The sequence below is a fragment of the Pseudochaenichthys georgianus genome, chromosome 3 (genome assembly GCF_902827115.2).
Source record: "Pseudochaenichthys georgianus chromosome 3, fPseGeo1.2, whole genome shotgun sequence".
NCBI classification, from domain to species: Eukaryota; Metazoa; Chordata; class Actinopteri; order Perciformes; family Channichthyidae; genus Pseudochaenichthys; species Pseudochaenichthys georgianus.
In genome coordinates this window covers 37,536,889-37,561,889 of record NC_047505.1, presented here as the reverse complement: position 1 = coordinate 37,561,889, position 25,001 = coordinate 37,536,889, and the positions used below count along the sequence as shown (strand labels likewise).

The following is a 25,001-nucleotide window of genomic DNA, read 5'->3' as shown; positions in this document are numbered from 1 at the left end:
CATTTTGATCCGCAATGTTCAGATAATTTTAAGTGGTGGGATTTACAAAACTTGATTTATATTTGGTTTTGATATCTGAGCTCAAAAATCATGTCAATTAAAAAAAAATGTACTTCAAGTTATTGAAATTGAACCAATTTAAAGAAACCCATGGTTAATATTGCGCTGCTTGAAATTGTCTAAACATTTTCAAAAAGAAAAATGTAAACAATCAGATGGACGGTTTTCAAAGTAAACGACTATGGCATTTAAATGTCTACTAAGCTGTAAGTATTTCATGGGGACTTAATTTTCATGCATTATTTTATTCCCCAAAACCTGCCATATTTCTCTATTTATTTTAGATTTTGTGGACTAGAACCTCAGAAAGACCACAAACAAACAGTAAAGCATAAGTATTCTTAAACATTTAACGTTAAACTCCACCTACCCTTTGCATTTTAAGAGAACACCTTGTTAAAGAAATGCTTGGTCAGCATCTCCATTCAAATCCATTGTGCATTTGTGTGTATAAAGCAAAATGAGAGAAGCGAGACTGGACAATACCATTATAGTAAAGTTAATGTTTATTTCCACATTCTTTACCAGGTTTCATCACGATCTGTACATCTGTTACTCCAGCAACAGGATGGCATCCAGTCAGAATGCATTGATATCGCAGCAAGCATGAATGTTCCCATTAGCAGTTAGCTCATTCATTTGGCCTTTGTTCAGACATTTGTTTTGTAAACATGGACATTGAGAGGAAATCCTGATAGAATTAATATAGAAAGGCCAACATTTTCTTTTTTTTGACAACATTTTTCTTTTGAATAAACTAAAAAACAGGCAGGCATAAACTAACAGTAGAACACAAGCTCATATCGAACCATTCTAGGACAAGTGCAGTTTCACGACATGCAGTGCTTACCTAATCCATTCTGAGAGAGCTGCTCATAAAACACCAGCACCACTTCAGAGTACTTCCTCTGCAATAATATGTCAGACCACAGGTGCCACCGTTTTCTGTCGCCCCGACTGCAGGACAAAGGGGATCACAGCAATTTGAAAGAGCAACCTCTGAGAATACCCAGTATTCATAGTGTGAGAGAAGAGAGAAATAATGACACCTGAAGCCTCGGTATGTCATGAATCGGATGGCAGTGAGACCCTGTTGCCTTCATGTGCTGAAGTAGGAAGAGAAAACACATATCCAGAGACAAAGTGTTTCTACAAAAGTCACAAACCTGCCAAAAATGTTTGCCATCACATCGTAAGATAGATCTATAAATGATTCTTATGGACCAGGGTGTCATCTCGAGGTTCAGAGCCCTCACTGAGTTCAATTGCCTGAGAAGCTAAACTCTTTACATTGAAGTCGCATTCTGCATAGTTTCAGTGAAAAGTGAATTAATCTCCCTTGGAATAAATAACACATCTGTTGCATAGAGGTTTGATGCACTCCTAGGAAAGCCTCTGAGGATAAAACCAAAGAATATCCCGTCTTTTTTTTTACCTCTTTGTTAAATTTGCTGTGACAAACAGCCAGGTAGATGGACTCTTGTCTAGGAGTGACTCAAACAGAACCGTGTCTCTGATATTCTTTGGAGAATATTTCAGAAACTGCTTATTGTAATGTTTACATCTGGTGAAGTTCAGAAAACTGGAGGTAACCTTACAGGCAGGAAATTAAACAAGTAATATCCAGACATGGCCTCTAATTAAAACATTTTATACCACTGACAGTAACAAAATAACCCAAAACATTTTCACAATAAAAATATATTCACATCATATTGCATAAATATGTGCTGGAATGAGGTTAATGAATTAATAAAAATCTCTCTCCCAGTATGGGCTGTATGTATCATGAGATTAGCCCGAGTGCTCAGTAATGGTCGGGATCAAAATATAAAAAACAGGTACACAAGTTTAAAATCTGTTCCTTATATGAATCAATAAATAGCTTCCATCAATTTCGCTGATGGAGGATATAAAATAACCCCAATTTAAGTGGTACAGCTCACGTTTACTGGAGGTAAAACATCACATGCAGAGGAGGCATTATTTGTGTATGATCCTGTAAATAATTACACATTTGATGTTGTTATTAACGCATGAGGAAAACCAATGTGTCCTTGTGGGCAGAATTCAAGTAAAGTATCATTTTATGAACATTGTGAACACTAGATGGAACATTTTAACACATTATTCCTTAATATGGAAATATATAAGAGGTAACTAATGTATTGTACAGTACAATAACAGCAGCACAGACAGAAGTGTTATGAGCCTTGGAAAAGCTTTGTAACAGAAAAGGTAAAAAAAAGAAATGACATTGGCATAATATTTGGAGTGTAACGACGTAGGGAAAAATATTTGCAAATGTCAAGAGACAAATGCATCAAGTTGTACGACTCAGAAGGCGAGGGGGAATGATGCTCCACACTCGGCGTGTTCAATAGGACAACAAATTCAATTTCCTGTGAAGTAGCATTTCTATCAAACCTGGGAAATGGGGAACTGCTGTGATTTTAAATCAGTTGCTCCAGTGAATGTTTGTGTCCTATTAAATTGCCTGAGTGTTCAACGAAACACTGTTATCGTGGGAAACATCCCAGACCCTCTGTCCAGTACATGAAGAGCTTTGGAAGCTTGGAGGTGGAGCGCAGTAAGCCACGAGACAGCTGAGGTAGAAGAGTTTGACTGAATATGAATTTCCCAGGGCGGCAGCTTGGAAAGAGAGAGAGAGAGGTGTAGCTACCAGTAAACCCAAGTCACTGGGCTGGTATATGAGGGGGGGGGGCTGCGGCTACAAAATCCCCACTCCTGTCACTGAGGGTCCATGTGCAAAAAGACTATGTTTTCCCCATCAAAGGAAGTATAACTGTTCCTACTAGAATGAACTATGTTAACATGTGCCAGCCCTCTGACCAACAGATAAATCTCTTTACAACATGCTCTCATCCATACAATATGAAACATTCTCAACCCTGTTCCCAAGGCTTTCTATACTGTAATAAATTAGAAATTGAAAACGTTTTTGCTGTATTCAACAAAGCAGTTAGTCTGTGCGACACAGAAGAAGCTGGAGGTAAACCAGCGAGGAATGGTTCACTGTGACCAGAGGGCAGAGTTAATAGGCGCTTTCACACCGGAGTACTTTTCCCCCCGAACTAGGCCGATAGGGGGGGAGATTTGGTTTAACACCAAAAAGGGTCTGGAACTAGTCCCTAGTTCACGCAAACCAAGATAGTCCCTGCTAGAGAGGTAGTACTTTCCTGAGGAGGAAATGGTTCGTGAGTGTGTCGGCCACACTAACAATTTCTGATTGGCTGGGCGAATTGCAAACCACGCCCCGTAAAAGTTTTGTGAACCCAAAGCAGAAGAAGAAGAAGTGACGTCAGCGGCTTCATTTGCCTAATCCTCCCTCAGGGACTTATTCCGGTGAGAACGCGATCTACTAGGACAGTTCGAGGGACTAAAGAGTTCGGTGGGAACAAGTACCAGGGACAAGTACCAGGGACAAGTATCAGCTAAGTACTTGGTGTGAAAGCGGCTATAGTCGCTGCTAGAGGCCCAATGTTTTCCCGCCATTAGGGCATCTTCATGAACAGACCGTTATCCATGGAAGGGACCGGCATGGGGCAGGGGAACTGGAAGAGACTCATGTCTGCTGTGAGGGCAGCCATGGCCGCTGGGTCGTGCTCGATCTGTGACCTCAGGGCGGGGTCGATCTTCTCCAGCCGCCTCTTGATCCTCTTGGCCTCCCTCTCTCGGATCAGCCTGGCCTGCCTCTTCTCCGGCGTCTCATTGGCTCTTTTCATGCGCATGGCCTCCCTGTCTCTTTGCAGCCTGCGCGACCGCTGGTCCTCGGACTCCTGCATCCTCTGCATGCGCTTGGCCTCGCGGTCCCGCAGCCTCCTGACTTCCCTCTCGTCCTCCGACTCGCACGCCCGCTTGTTCTTCTTCGCCGTGCGCTCGCGCTCCAGTCGATACATGCGGGCCTCCACGGGCTCGTTCTTCCTACGCAGGGCCCATTTTCGCATGGGAGACTGAGCCTCCATCAGCTGCTGGTAGGCGATGCAGCTGTTGCACACCAGAAGAACTCCGGCGGGATACACCAGCATGGGGCTCAGGATGTCTGAGATGGGAGGGAAGCCTGGGGGGGAGGAGTTCAGAGCGTCGGGTATGGACCCCAGTGAGGGCCCGTCCGAGAGGAGGCTGTCGGGCAGAGAGGGAAAGGAGGCTCCTTGGTCAGAGCCCGCGCAGGGTCCCAGGCCCTGACACTGCCGGGGGCCGTGGCACTGGCTGGGGTGGTGGTCTGGAGCCTGGCAGGTGCGATGGGCTTGACACATGTTGGGGTCAGAGGCCTGACAGGGGGGGGGGCCCTGACAGGAGCTGGGGCTGGGCCCTGCTGCGTGGTCCGGGCTGTTCATGGGGCTACTGGAGAGGGACATGGAGCACGTGTCCCGCCCGTCCATCAGATCCATCCTGGAGGTGTCGATGACATCTTTCAGCTTCTCCCTAAGAAAACAACACAGTAAATAAATAAATAGCTGGTTACTTGTGCCTTGAGGCTTTCTAAGAAGCATTAGGCTCTGATATATATTTTCTCCTTTCTTAATCTGACGTCCTGATCACTGCATCCTTTTATGTTGGTGTGTTTTCTTTCACTTGCCTCAGTTGACACAATTCTATAATTACATTTATACAGCTTAAAAAGGTGAATTTTATGTTATTGTTTTTTATTTTCTCCATTTCTTTGCTCATGTTCAGCTCTGAAGGCACATCAGGGCACATTTTCTGCTCTCTTTGATCAATTCTGTTCTAAGTCCTGTATCCTAGTTACTATCACCAGTCTGCATCAAAGGCTGATAAATACAACGATTTGTCGAATAACAGCTTGTATTGTTTGGAATATTCAGCTTGCAATATAAATGAGAAAAAATACACTTTACATTTTCTGTTGCTTGTATTCATGCCAACAGCTTGTTAGGACCACCTGGTCCGTATGGTTATATATTCTTAGACTCAAGTTATTCTGGCTTCATCCTGTTCTGATGCTTTCCCAACTATTTATCTGAGCGATGAGGTAGGCAATATGCCTCGTGACCTGCGTTTAACTAAGAGAGGAGTTTAGCATACTGCTACCGTATAACACATCTTCCTAACAGGTGCTTTAAATCTTCCTTTATTCACAGCTCATATAAATACACTCCATCACCATCAGCGCTCAGTTTATACTTATGGTGTTTTATTTGCAGTTACATCTGACTATAAGTATAGGTCTATAATTATAGGTCGTGATTTTTCACATTACATTTTAGATTACATGTCCTGACCTTATGTCCTGACCAGTGCTGTCCAAATCTGAAACATAATGGTAGTTGCTAAGCAACTTGCATGTTTACTTCCATTAAATCTGTCAAAGCAGTACTAATTATATTCATCCCTCATGCTCTGCCTCCTGCCTGATCTCTTACTTTGAGAAGCACAGCTCCATTGTGTTGGAACATGCTGAATGTAAGACTAATTATCACTTCATTTTCAGAAAGTTCTCTACACCTTTTAATCAACATTTTTTATTAAAACCTACTTAAGTCTTTCAAGGATTTCTAACAAATTCTAACAATTATATAAAAATGTTTTACTGTGCCATTTAAAATAGTTCCTCCTGATAAATCAGTGAGGTCTGCTGCCTTTGTAGTAGGTTGATAAATAATCTGAAGCTTACTGAACCCTTAGATCTTGTTGAAAGGTTTAAAGATCTATAGAAAAGAGCAGCAGCAAAACCGTAAAACTGCATTTTGAATTATTGATTTTTATTATTAATTCATTATTAATTCATTTACTTGATAGCTGTGGAAGCAACTGACCTAAAATGTTTGACATAGAACAGCATCATTTTTGATAGAGATGTAATTAATTTAAAATCAAATAGAAACACTTTGGGGCTAAAATAATAAAACATCTAAATATATGGTTTATTTTTAAATATGAAAGCAATGGGGATTAAAGACAAGAGATTCTATGGAGATGAGCCAAACCTGTCAAAGTTGTTGGTGTCTGTGAAGCGCGCCCCGCAGACAGCGCAGTTGGACAGGCGGTCCTCGGAGTGGATGAGAAGATGGCGCCCGAGCGAGCCAGGCGAACTCAGGGCGCGCCCACACACCGGGCACACGTAGCTCTTACTGCTGCTCATCATACTGGTGTGCTGTTAACGACAGCAAAACAAGATCAGAACATGGAACTGGGAAAGAAAAGGACATTTAAAGTACACCACATACAAAATGAATGGACTCATTCAACATATTTTAAACTGTAGATAGTGAATTATTCAAATTGATCAAATATTGAAAATGTGTATATTATTCGTATCAAATCTATTTTGAGGAATGGTAAAAATAATAATCTTATTTGATGGTATGGGAGCGTTTTGTACAGTAATCTGCATGATATAAGCATGTTAAGTTGCCATTTTATCATAAATTCTGTTGAAAATCCTGGGAACTTCCACAATGCTTTTTTAATTAGTGCTCTAAATTGAACACTAATGCTGCTTAACCTTTTTTTTGTATAGAGTATAAAAACATTGAAATATGTTGGAAATACAATTATTTGAGAAGCATTCAAATATGATCTTCAGTGCCAAGAATGCAGACTGAGGGAGACGCTGTCGTAATTGCTCAACATTACACTCATCTGATAGCATCTTTAGCAACAACAACCACAAAATGCCCGCCATTTGCAAAAAGATATGAACATGGTTGAGTGTCAGCATTCTGCAAGGTATAACTCAGCTCCTGAATATTAAGTGATCACATAAACAAAGGACAGAGAAAGGTGTGGAGTCCAGTAAAATGAATGAATTTTTTTGAAGTGTGAGACTCCTAGGCAGTCACATGACATAGTAAGCACTATATCATACAGTCGAGTGCTGTACTGATGCTGGAAGCCACTTAGGGGCTTTAAAGGTTACAGCCCACCTCCAGCTTATAGAAACAGACTGGACTGAGGGGTGTAAAGCTGTTTTTTCCCATGGCTCTGTACTATATTAGGACAGGCGAGACAGTGTTGTTCTCACCTGGTAGACATGGGAGATGAGCTTCTCAGGGCTGTTGAAGTCCAGCGAGCAGAGCGGACACACAAAGTTGATGCAGTTGTCTCCCCCTTCCTCGCTCTCCTGAAGAAAACAAGCACCATTAAAAACATGTCAGGAGAACAACCATTGCTATATGCAGAACGAGGAGCATCCTGTTTTATGTAACAAGTTTACATTATAAAACAACAAAAGAGGGGAAATGGAATTACAATCAAAAGCAATTCTGTGGGTAAAAAGCTTATATGTTGGATAAAACAGTCTTTCTGTTACTCAGATTGATCTTAATTCAAGTTATATTGAAATACTTTTAATATATAAATTGGCAGTAATCTGTTTTGAACTCTGATGACGTTTGCACTGCCATCTTTAACTTTGTACTTTTCAGCTGTGTTTCCGCTGTTTTCCGCAAAGTCAATAAATGCCAGAAAGTAATTATGTGTTAATGTGTAACTTATTACAATTCAAAAGCAAAGTACATCCTCCTCTTTGGAACTTAGTATGCTGACAACTGATTATAAACATAACACGATGGATTCTAAAAAGCACGGCACATTTATTTTCTTTTTTTTCTTTGTGGAGTCACTTCTCACTTTATGTTTCTAGCTGGAGCGTTTCTACAAGTGGTATATGGAGATGTGTTGATTAAGCAACATTTCCCACAAACCCCCAGTGACTCATTAACAGTGACTTGATGCTGTGTGCGGTCACAGATGTGACTCACACACAAGCTGAAATGCATGACATTTTCAAACAGAAGGTCTGCGCACAAAACATATTGGCTGATACCAGGGGTGTTCTGTTCAAGTCCATTAAATGAAAGTGCTTGCCATTTTCTTTATTGCGTAGGCGGATACTTTGTCACAAGTTGTCACATCCCACAGACTACAGAGATGGTTCCTGCTACTTATAAATACCTCTTCTACCAATTTGATATGAACCTAACGATCGAGATGTTGAAGATGATTTAACAAATAAAGATCTTATGGTCAAAATAAGAGCTTGAATATATATCTGCACACTGCCGTACAACTTCTTGAAACACAGTTTGTGTTTCACTGTTTTAACAGATGGTTTAATGAAAAGGAAACATTGTGTAAATGTCAGATGTACGAGATATCAGCACTTCCTGTTACTTTCTATACCCAAAGTAATTCATTCAAATTATCTGCTTTTTTTCTTAGCATGAACATGTATGCAACGAGGGCTGCAAATACAGATTATTTTTTTTTAATTGTATTGATTAATTTGCTAATTAAGTATTTTCTCAATTATTGGTTTGGTCCAATACATGTCAAACATTGTGGCAAATGTCCATCAAAGTTTTTCAAAGCCTGAGGTGATGTCTTATATATATATATATATATATATATAAGTCCTGTTTTGTGAGTCCAAATCCTAAAGATATTCAGTTTAATATGACATAGAACATAGAAAAGATCCATGATTGAAAACAGCATTTTCTGCCATTCTTGAATCTAATATAACTTAATATTTACTATCTGTGAATCCACAGTTAGTAAAATACGATATACTTGCGCAGTAACTTAAGCAAAACCCATCAAATACAGTGGTATGTTTTCCTACACAGATCCATGTCCAAATGAATATTCACATCAACTGCTGTTTCAGGCACTGCTGGGGGATGAGAGATTATTAAGTTCTACATTTTCACAGCCAACAGTCTTGCCACATGTGATGTGCCATGTTTCCCAAATGGAAGCTAGACCCCTACACCGTGACACAGAGCAGATCCGATCCATGTCAATAATATAGCTCTCTGGAGTTTGTATGTACATGCAGCAACACCACCAACCTCTCAGTACAGTGAAGGCCTATATTGTAACATATATTTAAACTAGACACTCTAAAATACTGTCAAAGGCATAAACAATACCACTTTAAACCAGGATTTGCCCCCCTCCCTCACCTCTTTGACCCCCGCTCCTTGAAGGCGGCACTGCGTTCTCTTGGTGGACATGTGGTCGTCAGCGGAGGTGTTGGAGGACGAGTCTTCACCGTGGTTATCAAGGTCACTATCGCTGTCTTCTATGGAGGCAAACACATCCCTATCAATACAGACAGACAACAGAACACAGAGCAGGGCTTACTCTCACTAACGCCCCTCAGTCCCACAGAGTCCCTCCAGTGCTCCCCTGCCCCGGCCCTTCATCCTTTACCTGAGATGCTATCCTGCTCTTGTACTTCCTGGGAATTGTTGCTGCAGCATTCACTGCCTTCGGTGAATTCGTCCCTGCCGTCCATGTTAATAGTGTGCTGAAGTCCTGTGAGGCCTAAAGTGTGAAATGGCCCTGGAGAGAGAAGGAAAGCCTCAGTCAGTAACAAACCTGGGTAACTGATGTGGGTGCGGAATATGATCGTTTATAAAAGTAACATTTAAGGTCCTTAATTATGATTTGCTGCTTAGCTTCAGCTAAAGAAGAACTCATTTCATTGGCGAAGAATGACTATATACAGTGTGCAACTCGATTTTAACAGGATAACAACTGGTGACTTCTAGAATTGTGTGAGTAACATTCTGTTTTTAGACTTCTCTGTTTCAGTGTGTGTACTCTGTATAAATGCTCTGTAGTTGATCTGACTGAAATTGTGATTTTAAATCTCAAAACCGCTACAGTATCTGTCAGGCAGAAACTTGGGACAAGTAATTTGACTGAAACCTTTAAACTGAACTAACTGACTGCTAGGGTTAACTTTGATTTAAACATTTGTAGAATAGTAAGAGCTTTATTGAGTAGGTGTAACTGTATTAAGGGTTAAACTCATAACTTTATAACTTAGGGTTTAATGTAATTGTAAAACCATTGGGCGACTGAAACGATACTATAGCAACTCAAGAGGGAGCCAGTCTAGATTTCCTTTTGAGGGCCACTAGCTGCAGAGAGTGAACTAATTACTGAAACGATACTATAGCAACTCAAGAGGGAGCCAGTCTAGATTTCCTTTTGAGGGCCACTAGCTGCAGAGAGTGAACTAATTAAAGGGACGTGGCCCCACAGCTGTGAGAACTCAGCAATCAGGTGTCCATTTAGGTAGCACTTTCCTGGAGCGTCAGCTTCAGACAGGCTAAGACTGACAAAGACAAAGGAGTCCTGTGGGAGTAACGGCCCGTCCACACTACAGCGTCGGAAGCGTCGACAACTCCAATCTGCCCATTCACTTTCAATGGGGTGACGTCACGTTGCCTCGCTTTTTCGCCGAACTGAATTGTGGGTAGCAGAGCGGTCCGTCTCCGGCGTCAGCCAATCAAATCCCGTTTCGCAAAATCTGACAGCTGAAGCCGTAGCCAATCAAACCGCGTCTAAGCTGGGAGAAATATCCCACCGTTCATTTCTATATTTCAAAAAAAGAAAAGGAGAAACTAACTATCGCCGTAGAAAATCACCCGGTTTTGTATGACCAGACCCTCTTCACCTACCGGGATACAAACCGGAGGAACCAGGCATGGAGGGAGGTGGCAGAGACAGTGGGTGAAACTGGTAGGTTTTCGCCTGTTTGGGGAGTTTATATATATATTGCTCCCATAAAATCCCCGGGGTTTTTTGCTTTGTATGTCGGGGGCGGGAGATTCATGTGATTGGTTGTTGGTCGTGTTGCTTGAAAAAATCCCCAAGCTCCAGACACGCCCAGCTCCAAACTTTTTTTGAAGCTGTAGTGTGGACGCTCCGTGAGACTGACAAAGACAAAGGAGTCCTGCGGGAGTCAGAGGGGGGTGGCAAAGAGGAGGCAAATCCTACTTTGATTGAGCTAAGTATCGCTGGTGTTTTATTTAATTGTTTAGCCTCTCATGCTATAATCATGTGTATTTTCTCCATTCCTGTTTATGTGTCTTCTCGCAATTATCACTGGCCCTGTGTATCTCGTAATCGATATAACCGGCCTGCTCTCGTCTATCCCACATGCTCCACTGAGATCCAACATCTAGTTTCAGGCGGCCTGTGGAACTGCCAGTCAGCTGTTCCTAAGGCCGACTTCATCTCTGGCTACGCTTCCCTGCAGTCCCTGGATTTCCTTGCTCTCACTGAGACCTGGATTACTCCATCCAACACATCCACCCCAGCAGCTCTCTCCACAGCATATTCCTTCTCACATACACCCAGACCCACTGGCAGAGGAGGTGGCACTGGTCTCCTGCTCTCTCCCAAATGGAGCTATTCCCTCTTCAAGCTACCTAACTTCACTCCTTCCACCTTTGAATTCCATGCCGTCACAGTGACCCATCCTATACAATTAACAATTGTTGTTCTCTACCGTCCACTAGGCGCCTTGGGGGACTTCTTGGAGGAATTAGATAATCTCCTCTCACACATCCCTGAAACTGGCCCTCCCGCTGTACTTCTCGGAGACTTCAACTTCCAGACGGGGAAGATAGACGAACTAACATCTCTGTTAACCGCCTTTGCTTTCTCACTGTCTCCGTCCCCACCAACTCATGAAGCTGGCAATGTCCTTGATCTCATATTCTCAAGGAACTGCACTACTTCTAACCTCTCTGTAAACCCGCTCCACACATCCGATCACTTCTTCATTTCATTCTCTCTACCCCTTTCCAAACATAACAAACTAATCTTTTCTCATCCTGCACCTGTCCGCCGTAACCTCCGTTCCCTCTCCCCCTCTACCTTTGCCTCATCGGTGCTCTCAGCCCTCCCTTCCTCTGACTCGTTCCAACTCCTACCTCCAAACTCTGCTCTCTACTCTCTCATCCTCTCTGGACTCTCTCTGTCCTCTCACATCTCGGCAGGCTCGTCAGTCCCCTCCTGCTCCCTGGCTATATGACGCACTGCGTGCTAATAGAACCGTCCTTCGGGCAGCAGAGCGGAAACGGTGGAAATCCAAACACCATGATGACCTCCTAACCTATCAGGCTCTCCTTTCCTCGTTCTCTGCTTCGATCTCTCAGGCAAAAAGCACTTTCTTTCAAGATAAGATCCAATCTTCCTATTCTAATTCCAAAAAACTATTTTCCATCTTCTCCTCCCTCCTGGACCCCCCCAAAGCCTCTTCCTCCTCCTCCCTTCTGTCAAGCGACTTTGTTAACCACTTTGAAAAAAAGGTTGATGATATTCACTCTTCTTTTTTTGACTCACCTTTACTCACCACTGGGTCACCAGACCCTCCTTTCACCCACACACTGACCTCCTTTTCCCCCTCTCTCTCCAAGTGAGGTTCTTACCCTCATTACCTCTGCCTGCCCTACCACCTGTCCTCTGGACCCTATCCCTTCAAACCTCCTTCAGACTATCGATCCTGATATTCTACCGTTTCTCACCCATTTCATCAACACTTCTCTAACTTCTGGTCACTTTCCAAACAGTCTCAAGGAGGCAAGAGTAAACCCTCTCCTAAAGAAACCCACTCTCAACCCGTCAGATGTTATAAACTACAGGCCTGTCGCTCTCCTCCCGTTCCTGTCTAAAACACAACGCGCCGTCTTTAAACAACTCTCCTGTTATCTCCATCAGAACAACCTTCTGGATCCGCACCAGTCTGGTTTCAAGGCAGGTCACTCCACAGAAACTGCCCTCCTTGCTGTCACTGAGGAACTGCACACTAAAGCAGCCTCCCTCTCCTCTGTCATCATCCTTTTGGACCTGTCTGCTGCATTCGACACAGTGAATCATCAGATCCTCCTTCGCACTCTACAAGAACTTGGAGTTTCAGGCTCTGCACTTTCCCTCATCACCTCATACCTCAAAGACCGCACCTACAGGGTTACTTGGAGAGGGTCGGAGTCAATTAACTACAGGGGTCCCTCAGGGCTCTGTTCTCGGTCCCCTCCTCTTCTCCTTGTACACAAACTCGCTCGGATCTGTCATTAGCCCGCATGGTTTTTCATACAACTGCTACGCTGATGACACCCAATTAATTCTGTCCTTTCCCCGCTCAGAGACCCAGGTCGTCGCACGCATCTCTGCTTGTCTAGCTGACATCTCTCAGTGGATGTCTGCTCATCACCTCAAGCTCAACCTTGACAAGACTGAACTGCTTTTCCTTCCGGGAAAAGATTGTCCCACTCTTGACCTAACAATCAACATGGGCACCTCTGTTGTTTCCCCGAATCAGACTGCAAGGAATCTAGGTGTGACCCTAGATAACAAACTGTCCTTCACTGCAAACATCGCTGCTACAACCCGCTGCTGCAGATACACGCTTTACAACATCAGGAGGATGCGTCCCCAGCTGACCCAGAAAGCCACGCAGGTTCTGGTCCAGGCTCTCGTCAGCTCACGCCTAGACTACTGCAACTCCCTCCTGGCTGGTCTACCTGCATGTGCCATCCGACCTCTGCAGCTCATCCAGAATGCAGCGGCTTGTCTGGTCTTCAACCTTCCTAAATGCTCCCACACCACGCCGCTCCTCCGCTCCCTCCACTGGCTTCCGGTAACTGCTAGAATCCACTTCAAGACAATGGTACTTGCGTACCATGCTGCGAATGGATCTGGCCCTTCCTACATCCAGGACATGGTTAAACCGTACACCCCAGCACGTGCACTCGCATCGCTCTGCATCAACCAAACGGCTCGCTGCACCCTCGCTGTGAAGGGGACCCAAGTTCCCATCAGCAAAAACACGTGGGTTTGCTATCCTGGCTCCAAAATGGTGGAATGAGCTCCCCATTGACATCAGGACAGCAGATAGCTTACACACCTTCCGGCGCAGACTGAAAACTCATCTCTTTCGACTCCACTTCGAGCGATAGAACTATTAACAAAGCACTTATATACTAATAAAGGACTGGCTTACCTAAAGCCAGTTGAGTGGCACTTGAAATGTTTTTGCTCTATGAAACCTGATGTACTTATATCATTCTGTTTTCTTCAAGTTTTTATTTTGTTGGTCGAACGCACTTATTGTACGTCGCTTTGGATAAAAGCGTCAGCTAAATGCAATGTAATGTAATATGTTTTCAGTGAATGATTGCAATTTTTTGGCCTATTTTATTACATATAGCCAGGTATATATAGTTACCGTTTCAAACAAACAATGAGCCACAGGGGGAAGTGGTTTACATTGATTTCAGAACAGCTAAGGGGCCATGAGACAATATGAGTTTCCTGACATCAGCAATGTTGTCATCATGTGGTGTCTATGCATTAACATCTCTGGGTCTATAAGAGCAAATGAGCAATATTCAACATGGAACTTCTTTTGCTTTTGCGTCAATGAGAAAAAGTGCTGTGATTGTCTATAGTTGGTGTTCAAGAATTACATCACAATATATATTTAACACCCTCAGATCAAATGCTGACAATATAGTAGAGTTGCTTGGTGCAAACATGTCTCTGTTTAAGAAGAGCCTTGGTATTGGTCGTTGAAATAACAATGAATGAATGTTTCCACCAATCAATAATACAATTCCAGGAACTGCAAGTCAGTTTTGCAGTTGAAACCAGTGGGACGGGCTAAAGATGTGGAAATAATAATTGTTTTTTATGTTTGCATGTGCATCAAAAGGTGAGGAGGACATGAATAAGACACCAAGCCCGTCTATCATGTTTCACGTTGTTCAAGCTTGTCTTTGTATGAAAATAAACTACAATTTCCTGAGCACAGTGAACCATGCAGGGAGAACATAAGTGTGTCTACAGACAGACAGGCGCTAGTATGACTTTGCACCATGGTGGCAGGACCTCCCATTGAGGGATTGGGTTCACCAAAAACATGATTTCCAAAGATATGTTGATTAGAATATTTATATTTCAATGAATTGTGTCTTTTAAAAATAGAATATCCACCTTTTCACCCATATAATGTATGCAGCATGATTGCTTTATCTCCATAGCAACATACTGTACAAAGAGACAGCATCTACTGTCAGGGCATACCACAAGAAGGTATGCCTTTTTCCGAACTAGTGCTTCGCCTACAGCTCACAGTACAGGATTTGTCCACTCACATACAAAGAGCCTCTCAGAACACTTTGCTATAATACAATGGTAGAAATGATTACAATAATACAAAACGGTGGCGACAGGAAGTGGAACCTATAATCAGAACAGCATAGTCCACCCACGAAATAAAAAGCACTGTGCCAGATAGTGAATTATTTATACAATTCTACTTTTTTTGGGGGAGATTTTTGGGCTCCACTTAAAACGAGCACTACAAGAATGTACTTTCCCCGATTTGGCTGCTTTTATATCAACAACCCCGCACTGAAACACAATGAATGCTAAGCCAGAGCCCACTGACATATATGTGCACACACACATTAGCTTAATTTGCATCCCAACCCCCACTTTTTCACACACATATACACTCGCAGAGACATGCTAGCTCTGTTCCACAGCCATGCTGCAGTCCCACGGGGGAAGCAGCCTGCACTCTTTTCCCCTAGCTAGCTGCCTTGGTGCTCCGTGTGTTTCTCTCGCTCTCTCTCAGTACCACCCACACACTGAACAGCCTGGCTCGCCCTCTGTCCTCCCTGCTTGTGTGTAGCTCTGACTACTTCCATATCTATACCATCAGCTCTGAGGGGGAGGATAACGCTTCATACCCTGAAGATAATATGTGGCTCAATTAACTCCTCGTGATGACACTATGTTTTGTTGGTTTTAGGTTTCTGGAAAGAAATCTTGCACTTGTTCCATTATCACACTTGACCCTGAGCAAACCTGTATTTAACTGCCAACACAGCTTCATTGGAGACAGTTCTGTTGAAAGCTTCTCTGGCATGCACACAAGAACATCCCACTGCGGATCAAATTAATGGCATCTTAAATCCAATGTTCTTCCCCTGTGTCTTCGATCCCTGTTATCTCAGATCAGAGATGGGAGAGAGATCCTGACTTGAGTTACCTGAGACTGACACAAGTAATTACAGCCCCCGTCACAATCCTGAGGTATTGCGCGAGCACATGCACGCGCGCACACACACTCTCTCTCCAAGAGGAATACAGAGGTACACTCTCGAGGAGGTTTGTCATTCTACTGTTTCACTACTGGCGAGAAGTTAGTATGTGAATGCACTTTGGGCCCTTTTCCCCATTGAAATCAAAGCATTCATTAGCACTGGTAGAGTGGGTCTGAGTATTGAACTATGAACTACTACAACAAGCTGGCTTCACGGTGCATAGCCAATGATTGATGTGTGAGAGATACCCATCCCCCCTACTGCTAGGGTTCTGCCTGTACATCTGTCTCTCCTCACTCCCCCATCCTCCCTCCCTCAGTCTCTGCCACTGTGATGTTATCTCTGAGTCTGTGTGTCTGTAGGCAGGAGGTGACGCAGTGTCTGACTGAATCCAGACAAAGAGACAAACTCATCAGCCAACAGACACAGAAGAGGGAGAGAGGATGGTGGTGTGGGGGGCGGGGGGGGGATGATGGCAGTGAGGGGTGGAGGGGCAGTGCTCAAAACAAAACAGACAAAAGACAGAATGCCAAAACTCTACTCAAACACCAAGCTATGGGGGTCCTGTTGAATTCAAAGCCCCCTCCTTCTTCTTTTCAGACACCAAAAACACACACATGCAGACACACAACATCGTCTGACTCTGCAGGAAGTTCTGGGGCCCCTGTCTTGCATATTCTCATACACACACACACACACACACACACACACACACGCAGGACAGCGAGGATGGTGGTCCAGACATATGATCAATTCTCACTCTAATTAACTGATGAGATAATGTTACGAAGAAGAAGGCAAAGGGATTAACCATTTTTCTATTCGCAGGAGATTTCCACTAGTGTGGCTCCTTGATCAACTGAAAAGTAATATTGACATTCCTATTGGGATTTTAATACAGCCCCACTGTCAAAGCACAAAGCCATCACAGATGTTCAAGACACATTTGTGCTGAGCTAACTTGGGAGAAAACATGCTTGGAGAAACAAAGTTTTTCTGAATGTTTACAGTAAAAGGCCTACATGCACTTTAACTGTCTATAAACTGTCAGCCTCAAGGACAAAGCCACTTCTCTCCATAAAGCATACACCACCTTCAGATCTTATTAACTTTTATACAATGCTGTTGTTATACATCACACTCAAGGAGGAACTCAAAGCTAGACAGACAGCCCTGTTGTATTATTGTCTGGAATTCCCTCTGTGTGTGTGTGTGTTCGTCTTTGTGTGTGTGTAATGCAGCCCGCCCGCCTGTCAGACTGTCTCCCTGCCTGTCTGGTCTGTCAGTCTGTCTCTCTGCTCTGACTCTCTGGGGGGGGGGGGGGGGGGACAGCTCTGAGCATGCAATTCATAGCTCACAAGAAAAGACAGGTAAACCAATCAAGGCAGAGCAGAGGAGAGTCAACGTGCCGAACACAGTGCCAGAACTCGCACTACAGTGACACAGCGGGAGGTACAGCTTGTCAGATCCCCAAAATGTCTTGGAATTTGTCACAGCATGAGGAGCAGTGCACTAACACATGCCAGCATTACACTGCTCCAGACCCTCCTGAGGGGTTCAGCTCCCGCTCTTGACTCTTGTAGAAGCGCTACAGAGCAGCAAATGAGCCCAATAGCCTGCAGGGATTACTGCAGTTGCGAGATTTCAACAGCAGTTTAAACGAAGGAAGGGCTGCACATACATAACTTCAGAAGATTACACTAGACAATCCCCTACTGTGGACTGAGGCGTGTTCAAGAAGTCAGCATGGTGTACACCAAAAGGGAGGGGGGGGGGAAGCACCAGGAGGGACACCACTAGTAGGTTATTCACATCCGAAGTCTCCAAGGTATTTCTTAGTTTGATTAAAGTTAACTTTGCAAATTTGTATGGCAATATTTCATTACAATGTAAAATTGTTCAGTTTAGCGTAGTGCCACTGGCAATATGTGGGTGAGCTATGCATACAACAGAGATGTGTTAGTCAAAACAAAACTTATAGTAGCAATTAATACATCTCCTTCTTAAGTTGTAGAAAAGGACACAACATACATTCATCAACAACTGTCATCTTACAGTGCAGGGCAAGTGCACAGATTTTAAATAGCTTGTGTGCTTAACGTGGCTGCAAATAATGATTTTTTTATTATGGACTAATCTTCCATATTCACACATTTGAAAAGCTGGAACCAGAAGGTACTTGAACATTTGATTAAAACTCAAATATCTAATGCTTTGTATTGCTTTCGTGTCATCATGTGCTGGAACTGAGATGTCAGATCAATTAAATTGACAGCATGCAGTGTGAAACAGAAATGCTTGTCCCTTCTGATCAGCGTTTACAATATGCTATTGAGGTTCACTACAGATCTGCCTTTGATCAAATTTCCAACATGTGTTTTTTTTTCTAAATGACAGCTTAAAACCAAACCCAGAGACATTACTAGCCCAAAGCTCTGAAATGAAGAAAGACACCATCACAGGGCTTCTTTCGCACCAGTCTTCTAGCAAGACATACAAATAGTGATATAAGCTACTACCCCCCCACCATGCATCTGAAACTTTGCAGAATTTAAAAGGAAATCAAGGTGATGAGTACAATAACACATTATCAATATCAATTGTCGAATTTGTCAAAAATAATGACAGACACTTTCAAGGAATTTAAGTATTACCATAGATATGCTAATCCAAGTAAAACAAATTATACAATAACTAATCATTTCTTTTTGTATTCTATTGCATTTACCCGGAGTTTGATTTAGACAATGAGTGTTGCTGTGCACTTACTTAATTTCAGTTTTTTTAGTGATCATACACGTGTAGCTATATCAACTACTACTTGGAAAAATTAAGAGAAATGGGAAACAAACGAATGTGCTGCATTGTCAAACAAACTGCAAATCAAAGTATCATATCCACCACAACCACTAACAAGAAGAAATTTGTATGACTAAATAACATATGTATAACATTTGAACATCAGCTGCTCAAACAATATACTGTGTATATGCATAAGAGTATGTGATGGTATGTCCACTGAAGGCTTGCTTTGGTTTAACGCATCTGCATGAATCTATTACAAGCTACACGATGTGCATACGGATAATGGACGTGACATGGACAATACCTGGAATACCTACAGTCAACTTTGAAGGGATTGTTCTGTTTTCGCCTGGACATATTATATATTGTAAAAACCCTGGAATCTCCTCCTAACCCCGCACGGTTTCCCTGAGACCGGTCCAGGTGTTTTCCGCACTGAGGGGACAGATGAGGAACGAAATACTAATAAATAAATAAAAAAAACGTGATCAATTCCTCTACTCGATCAGCGGACCATTTTACGGAGTTAAAAACCAAAAACCGGATACATGAAAGAGTCACATTCTTGCGGCCGGTAAAATAAAAATCCCCGTCTCCGGTCGATCAGTGTTTTTTAAAAGATGTCCAAGCCCGAGCAGAGAAACACCGAGCGGACCCGAGCCGCTGGACTCACTGCAGCGACGCTCAGCTGATCTCAGCAGCGAAGACACACCGAACAGGATTGTGGGATATGAAGAGACGATGGGGAGTTCATGCTAAAGATACTATGGTGCGTTCAAGTCGTGTGGGAGAAATAAAAACCAAGGTGGTGAGAAACTACACACAATTACCACATAGGCCTACTATCTCAATCGTATAAAATGTGGAATTTAATTTGAAAACACAAAACAGAATTAGTCATTTGATTATTTTAAATGAACACTGATGTGATGTGCCTTTTTCTGATATCTTTGAACAAATTGAAAAATTGTTAAATGAGGTAGAAAAAAAACATTCTGCCACAATTTATATGAATTTTTTTATTTTACAGTAAAGAGAAATCTTAAAACGAATCTGATTGCTTTTCTTTCAAATTACAGATATTCGGGGGTGACCGTGTCTAAATTGACCTAAATTAGTCCCAAATGAAAGTAGTCTATTTTTGACATTTTGTCATATTAGCTGCAAGTAGATGTATAACAGTAATAGGATAGTAGTAGCTTTTACAAGTCTCAAAAGGGCTAAATCCTAAAACCATAACAGCTAATGAGCTTGCAGTGTCAGCGGATTCATCTTCATGACAACTAGGCACAGAACGCAACAGGAAGCAGTATCCTGTCATAGTTTAAAAATAAACATTAAAAAAGAAAAAAGCAGATGTTTTGTGTTACACAAATGTATCAAATAAAGCTCTACCAACAACATGCACCAACAATATATCTGATGACAAATAATAGACTTACATTTGTTTCAACTACGCATCACACAAAGATGTTTGATAATGATCCGTTAACTTGGTCATGATGATTGTGATCAAATTGTAGGCAGGACAATTTACACTTGAAAATCAAACTTGTCAGTGCTCTCTGGTGGACAAATAGCCCAAAGACGACACTACCTCTATATGACCACAAAGATATCTCTGGTGTTTCTGAACTGCAACATTTTGTCACTTATAATCTACAATATACATATACTGAAGGTGTCTTATCGGCAGATAATGAAGGTTATGGTTTGAAAAAGTCTGGACCCTTTCAGCAATATTTTCAAGATTGACACAGCAAGGTTATGTGCCTAACTTTGTGTTCCTACTGTATTATAAAGGCGCCTAGAGTGAAATAATGCTGATAGGCGTGTTGTTTGTTCACTCAGATGATAAGCCTCTGGGCTGGCTATTCAAAAATATAAAAAAGTGACTTAATGGGTGCGTAGTACGTGTGTTTATTGAAGTGTTGATTAATACACTCTAAAGTCTGCAGGTAGGACTGACAATAGTGCTGTGCAAAATTAGGCTTAACAAAATATAGCATCTATTCAAGAAGAAGGCCAAATTGAATGAACGCATTACATTAAAAATTTTAAACAAACTATTATCATTTAATAGGGTAATTTCCAACTCTGGCCTCATAACCAGCAGGAACTATGTTCTCGGACAGTTATATGACAGCAGGGATGTGAAATTGTGAATACATGAAAAAAAAAAGGCTCAACCAAAGTCTTCACATGATATCCCAATCACTGCTATTGCTCTTAGAATCATAACAAGGACTCATATCCTTTTTTTAAACCAATGCTTTTGGTAAAAGCCTTTTGATTAATCATTGATTATAGCTAACTGTTAAGTTACTCCCATTACATTTTGTGACATTTGATCCCAATTCATCTAAAAACAGACCCAATTTGACAATATGTGATCCTAAGTACTCCATACAAGTATAGTTTAGCGATACTTTAATTGAACATTTAAAATTGTTATAAATCTTACATTGTGTTTATTTGACAGATAGTCCACACATGTGTATCTTTCAATGTTTAACTACTTTTTAGTTCTGTTGTAATATCTATTTTGAGATGTTTATATTTTTTTTATTTTCTACTCTTTTTCATTTTCACATTATGTGCAATGCTTTGTTTAAATGCTGCTATGATTGAAACATTTCCCAAATTGGGATCAATAAAGTAAATCAAATCTTATTTGATCTTAATAATCTACAACTACTACTTCCATTCCACTAGGTTTCAGAGAGAAATACTGCACTTTTTAAAACAACAACACAAATTAATGAGTCACATGCATTGCATTGTTATACAGCTAATATAACCACCTAGCTGCAGTATACAAAACAATGTAATTAGCACTATGTCAACCCTCTACAAAATGCATGTTACTGCATCAAATAACAATCCACTATTACAACATATATTCCTGGTATTAGTGCTTTTACTTAATACAAGTTCTTAACACTTCTCCAACCACTAAACAAACAAGCCCAACCTACGATGCACTTCCTTAGACCGCACATTACCACTAGGTGGCGCTCCAAACCATGGATTGCTAATGTCATAACATTTCATGTGTTCGTCATCACTGACTGCCACGAGTAAACGGACCGCAGCACGACATTGACAGGGTAAAAATATATTCTTCCGCAGGGTTAAGAGAAAATACTGCGTTCTCAACAAAACAATCTAATTTTCAATGTTAGCGACAGACAGCATGCGGTTGAGCTCAGATTTAAAGCCACGTTACACACGATTAGTAGAATTAATAGAGAGCCAATAGGCTTATAAGATCAATTAGATAAAATTAGCTAGCTGGCTAAAGATAACAAGCCGCACGTTAGCCCTTTATAGTCAGTGGCGAGAACAAGCTTACTAGCAAATACAAGCAAATTATCACCAGCATTAACAGCAACTTAGATACATCTCTTATCATGAAGACATAATTCAACTATTACCCATTGTGTCCAGTGAGCACTGGCATATCAGATGTATCTTGCAGAGACTGGAGAAGTCCTCTTCTACAAGCTATCGTTACTGTACGGGGATGATACACTCTGTCCGCGCTTCTTTCTCCAACCTCTGGGATATGTCAATGTAACCCTCCGCCTGCGGTAGATGTGCTGAGGCTGGAGTAGCCACCATTTTGCATGTCTAGTGTGTTCCTCCCTCCATTGCTAATAGAGACGATTCCAGCTATTTTCTGGCATCATTACGGCTAGTGAGTATGTTCTAATAATAATTTATCGGCAGGAATGTATGAAAATGTCTTTACGTGTGAATAACTGTCAGGGGTTTGCTCGTATCTACGTTGACAACTCTCACTGTGTCGCTGCATAGGAAGTCGCAGCCCTCAGTACACCGGGGTTGTGCCTGTCAGCGGCTAACTTAGCTAGCATGCTTAAAGTCTCAGCCGTGATAACTACCTGCTGGGCTAGGGATGTGGAGCTCAATAGCTATTTACGTGGAGTGGCTTTCCACCAAGTCATAATTATCGTGACAACACGTTATGCCAACTCTAAGTTTCATATTTATATAGAGAACCACCTAGAAGGTTCCTTACACTGTGCCATGTAGTTTAGACAATATTCGGACTAGGTAACAGAGAAGCAAACGAGTCGTCAGGTAGCTAGCTAACGCCACCGTGGAGGCGCTAGCCTGATAATCCAAATGCTCCAAGAAGGCCTAAAACTGCATCATGTCCTGATCAATCGTCGGCCAGATGCAGGTGTCATGTCCAGCCTGTAAATGGCCTATCGTTTTAGTTCGACAATTTGTGCTAATTCTGTTAATATAAACTTTAATTTAACAAAATCAGGTTAGCCAAGGTGAAGCTACTGCTGTGGTGTCCACCTGATATGCTGCCCTTTCATTGAAAAATACCAATGGTAGCTTGTTGTTAGCAGACTTTTGTCAGGTGTAATTTGTATCCGCAAAAGTGGCAATACACACTGTACGTTTTCCTTAAATGTTTGTAATTGTATTAGGCGTTTCTAACCTTTGACCATTTTGTAAACATTTCACCAATAATGTGACGTTTCATTTACATTTCCAGGAAGCTAACGATAACTAGCTTAGCATGTTAAGGACGTGGACTCATCTTTACTCTAGTTTCACAAGTTTGCTTCTTGATGTCGACAACGTATTTCTTGAACACAGTGACATTAAGATAACACACATTTTAATATTTCCTATACGTCATCTTAGGAAGAGTATTTTCATTGAAAGCAATGTGTGGGTTAACGTTAAGGAAGTCAGAAGTAAGTAGGAAGTTATCAAATGAGCATGACGTACAGTTTGGGTGATACCTTTTACTTTTCTGTCACATCCCTTTATGATATCTGTACCAGAAGTAAAAAAAGTGCCATTAAATAGAAACTACCTCCATGTTATGAACAAACTGTTTTACAGGAAACCGGTGTCTAATATAAAACTGTGGTGAAGAAAAAGCCAGGATTGAACAGAATCCAAATGTGTCCTTTGTGATGTTTAATAAGTCAGTGTAATAAAATGACGACTGCCTGAAACAAGACAGCAACGACTTTAATTAAAACATAACCTTTTACTCTGCCAACAGCCATGTGGTGAGTAACTTTTTGGCAAAATAAGTACCCGAGCAGGTGCATGAAGTGGAGCTTTGTTCAACAGCAGTTATGAAGTATTACCACCGTTTAAAAATCAGACTTTCGTACACTGACTGAATGGAAAATAGCTCCTGCGTTAAAATATATATATTCTCTTGACATCAGAAGAGTTCTTTGCACTTACAGATATTTCTTCTATTCTTTACTCCCATATAGTAACAGCAGATCCACAAAATCAATGGCGACGAAAGTAATGCAGGAGGTAGCATTAGTAGTGGTTTTGCAGCATTAGATTGTATATCTTTACAAGCCTTGTCTGGTTGCTAGTTTGCAACATAACTGCAAATAAATGACTATTGGTATATGTTAACTGAGCCTCTACAGCAACTGCTTAGTAGAGTAGCGAAATGATGCCTCTGGTTAAAGACTTGAAGCCTCGTTTGCACACATTCATTTGAATTCTATGATGATCCTGTTGGTTGAGCTACTTCAGTGCCTCTCCCGGTTTAGTTATTCATTCTCATGTTTACCAAATAGGCCTAGTTAATATTAAGCTCAGACTCTCGACAGTTTCTACTAACATGTATATGTCGTAGTGGACTTCAGTAGGAGGAGTAGGAAGAAGGTGGGAGGGCTGCAAACAGTGTTGTATACAAGCTTACTAACATTTGCACATCAGTGTAAACACCAGAAACCTTTTAACCCCTTGAAAAGCCATAAAGCGCAGTTCAACTCTGTTTTGGTGGGTGACTGAAAATGTTTACATGTGACACACTGGCCATCATATTTTGACTATCAAATACACTTCTTATTCTCCACAAAGGCACCGGACACAATGTTTGATTGTGCACGTTGTTGTTCTCTGAACAGATAATCACTTATAGTTTGTGTTATAAGTAATAGAGTTGTCTCCTTTGATAGTATTTTATTTGCATCATAGTTGGGCACAGCGCGAGAATAAATAATAATAATAAATAATACATTTTATTTTTAGGCGCCTTTCATGACACCCAAGGACACTGTACAATTTGTTAAAAAAAAGAAAACGCTAATAGGCTACAGAACATGATAAAAACACAAACAGGAAATCATGGAGGAGACAATCAAGTGGACACAAATGAAACATATAATGGGGAGCACTACAGTGAGAAAGAGACAAAGTACATTTTTCAAC

At 41.7% G+C, this 25,001-nt stretch overlaps 2 protein-coding genes across 6 annotated transcripts in view; one reads left to right on the top strand and one right to left on the bottom strand.

Annotated features, from left to right (window-relative positions):
* Window positions 1-576: 576 nt before the first annotated feature.
* On the bottom strand, window positions 577-22,315 carry znf821 (zinc finger protein 821). 2 transcript variants are annotated; one of them, XM_034111803.2, is made up of 6 exons: window positions 22,202-22,315; window positions 9,262-9,393; window positions 9,012-9,130; window positions 7,067-7,165; window positions 6,030-6,196; window positions 577-4,506 (listed from the first exon to the last, which is right to left on the bottom strand). In XM_034111803.2, the coding sequence occupies exons 1-6, from the start codon at window positions 22,203-22,205 to the stop codon at window positions 3,576-3,578; spliced, it is 1,452 nt and encodes a 483-aa protein (XP_033967694.1). In that variant the 5' UTR covers window positions 22,206-22,315; the 3' UTR covers window positions 577-3,575. The 2 variants fall into 2 exon arrangements, with proteins under 2 accessions (XP_033967694.1, XP_033967686.1); XM_034111795.1 differs by lacking the exon at window positions 22,202-22,315 and adding an exon at window positions 19,082-19,378.
* Window positions 21,856-25,001, top strand: part of ap1g1 (adaptor related protein complex 1 subunit gamma 1) — a 20,072-nt gene continuing 16,926 nt past the window's right edge. Inside the window, exon 1 of one of the 4 annotated variants that reach the window (XM_071206924.1) lies at window positions 21,856-21,874. The gene's annotated coding sequence lies outside the window, so the exon portion shown is untranslated. Of the gene's footprint in view, window positions 21,875-22,363; window positions 22,469-25,001 lie in introns of those variants that run through there. The other 3 variants (XM_071206925.1, XM_034111782.2, XM_071206923.1) reach the window with 3 other exon arrangements.

Coding starts and splice junctions, on each gene's coding strand:
- znf821 (XM_034111795.1), bottom strand. CDS start 19,121: ATGTCCAGGCGAAAACAGAACAATCCCTTCAAAGTTGACT. Junction 9,394..19,081: donor CAATCCCTTCAAAGTTGACT/GTAGGTATTCCA, acceptor TTCTCTCTCCAG/GGCCATTTCACACTTTAGGC. Junction 9,131..9,261: donor AGAGCAGGATAGCATCTCAG/GTAAAGGATGAA, acceptor TTGCCTCCATAG/AAGACAGCGATAGTGACCTT.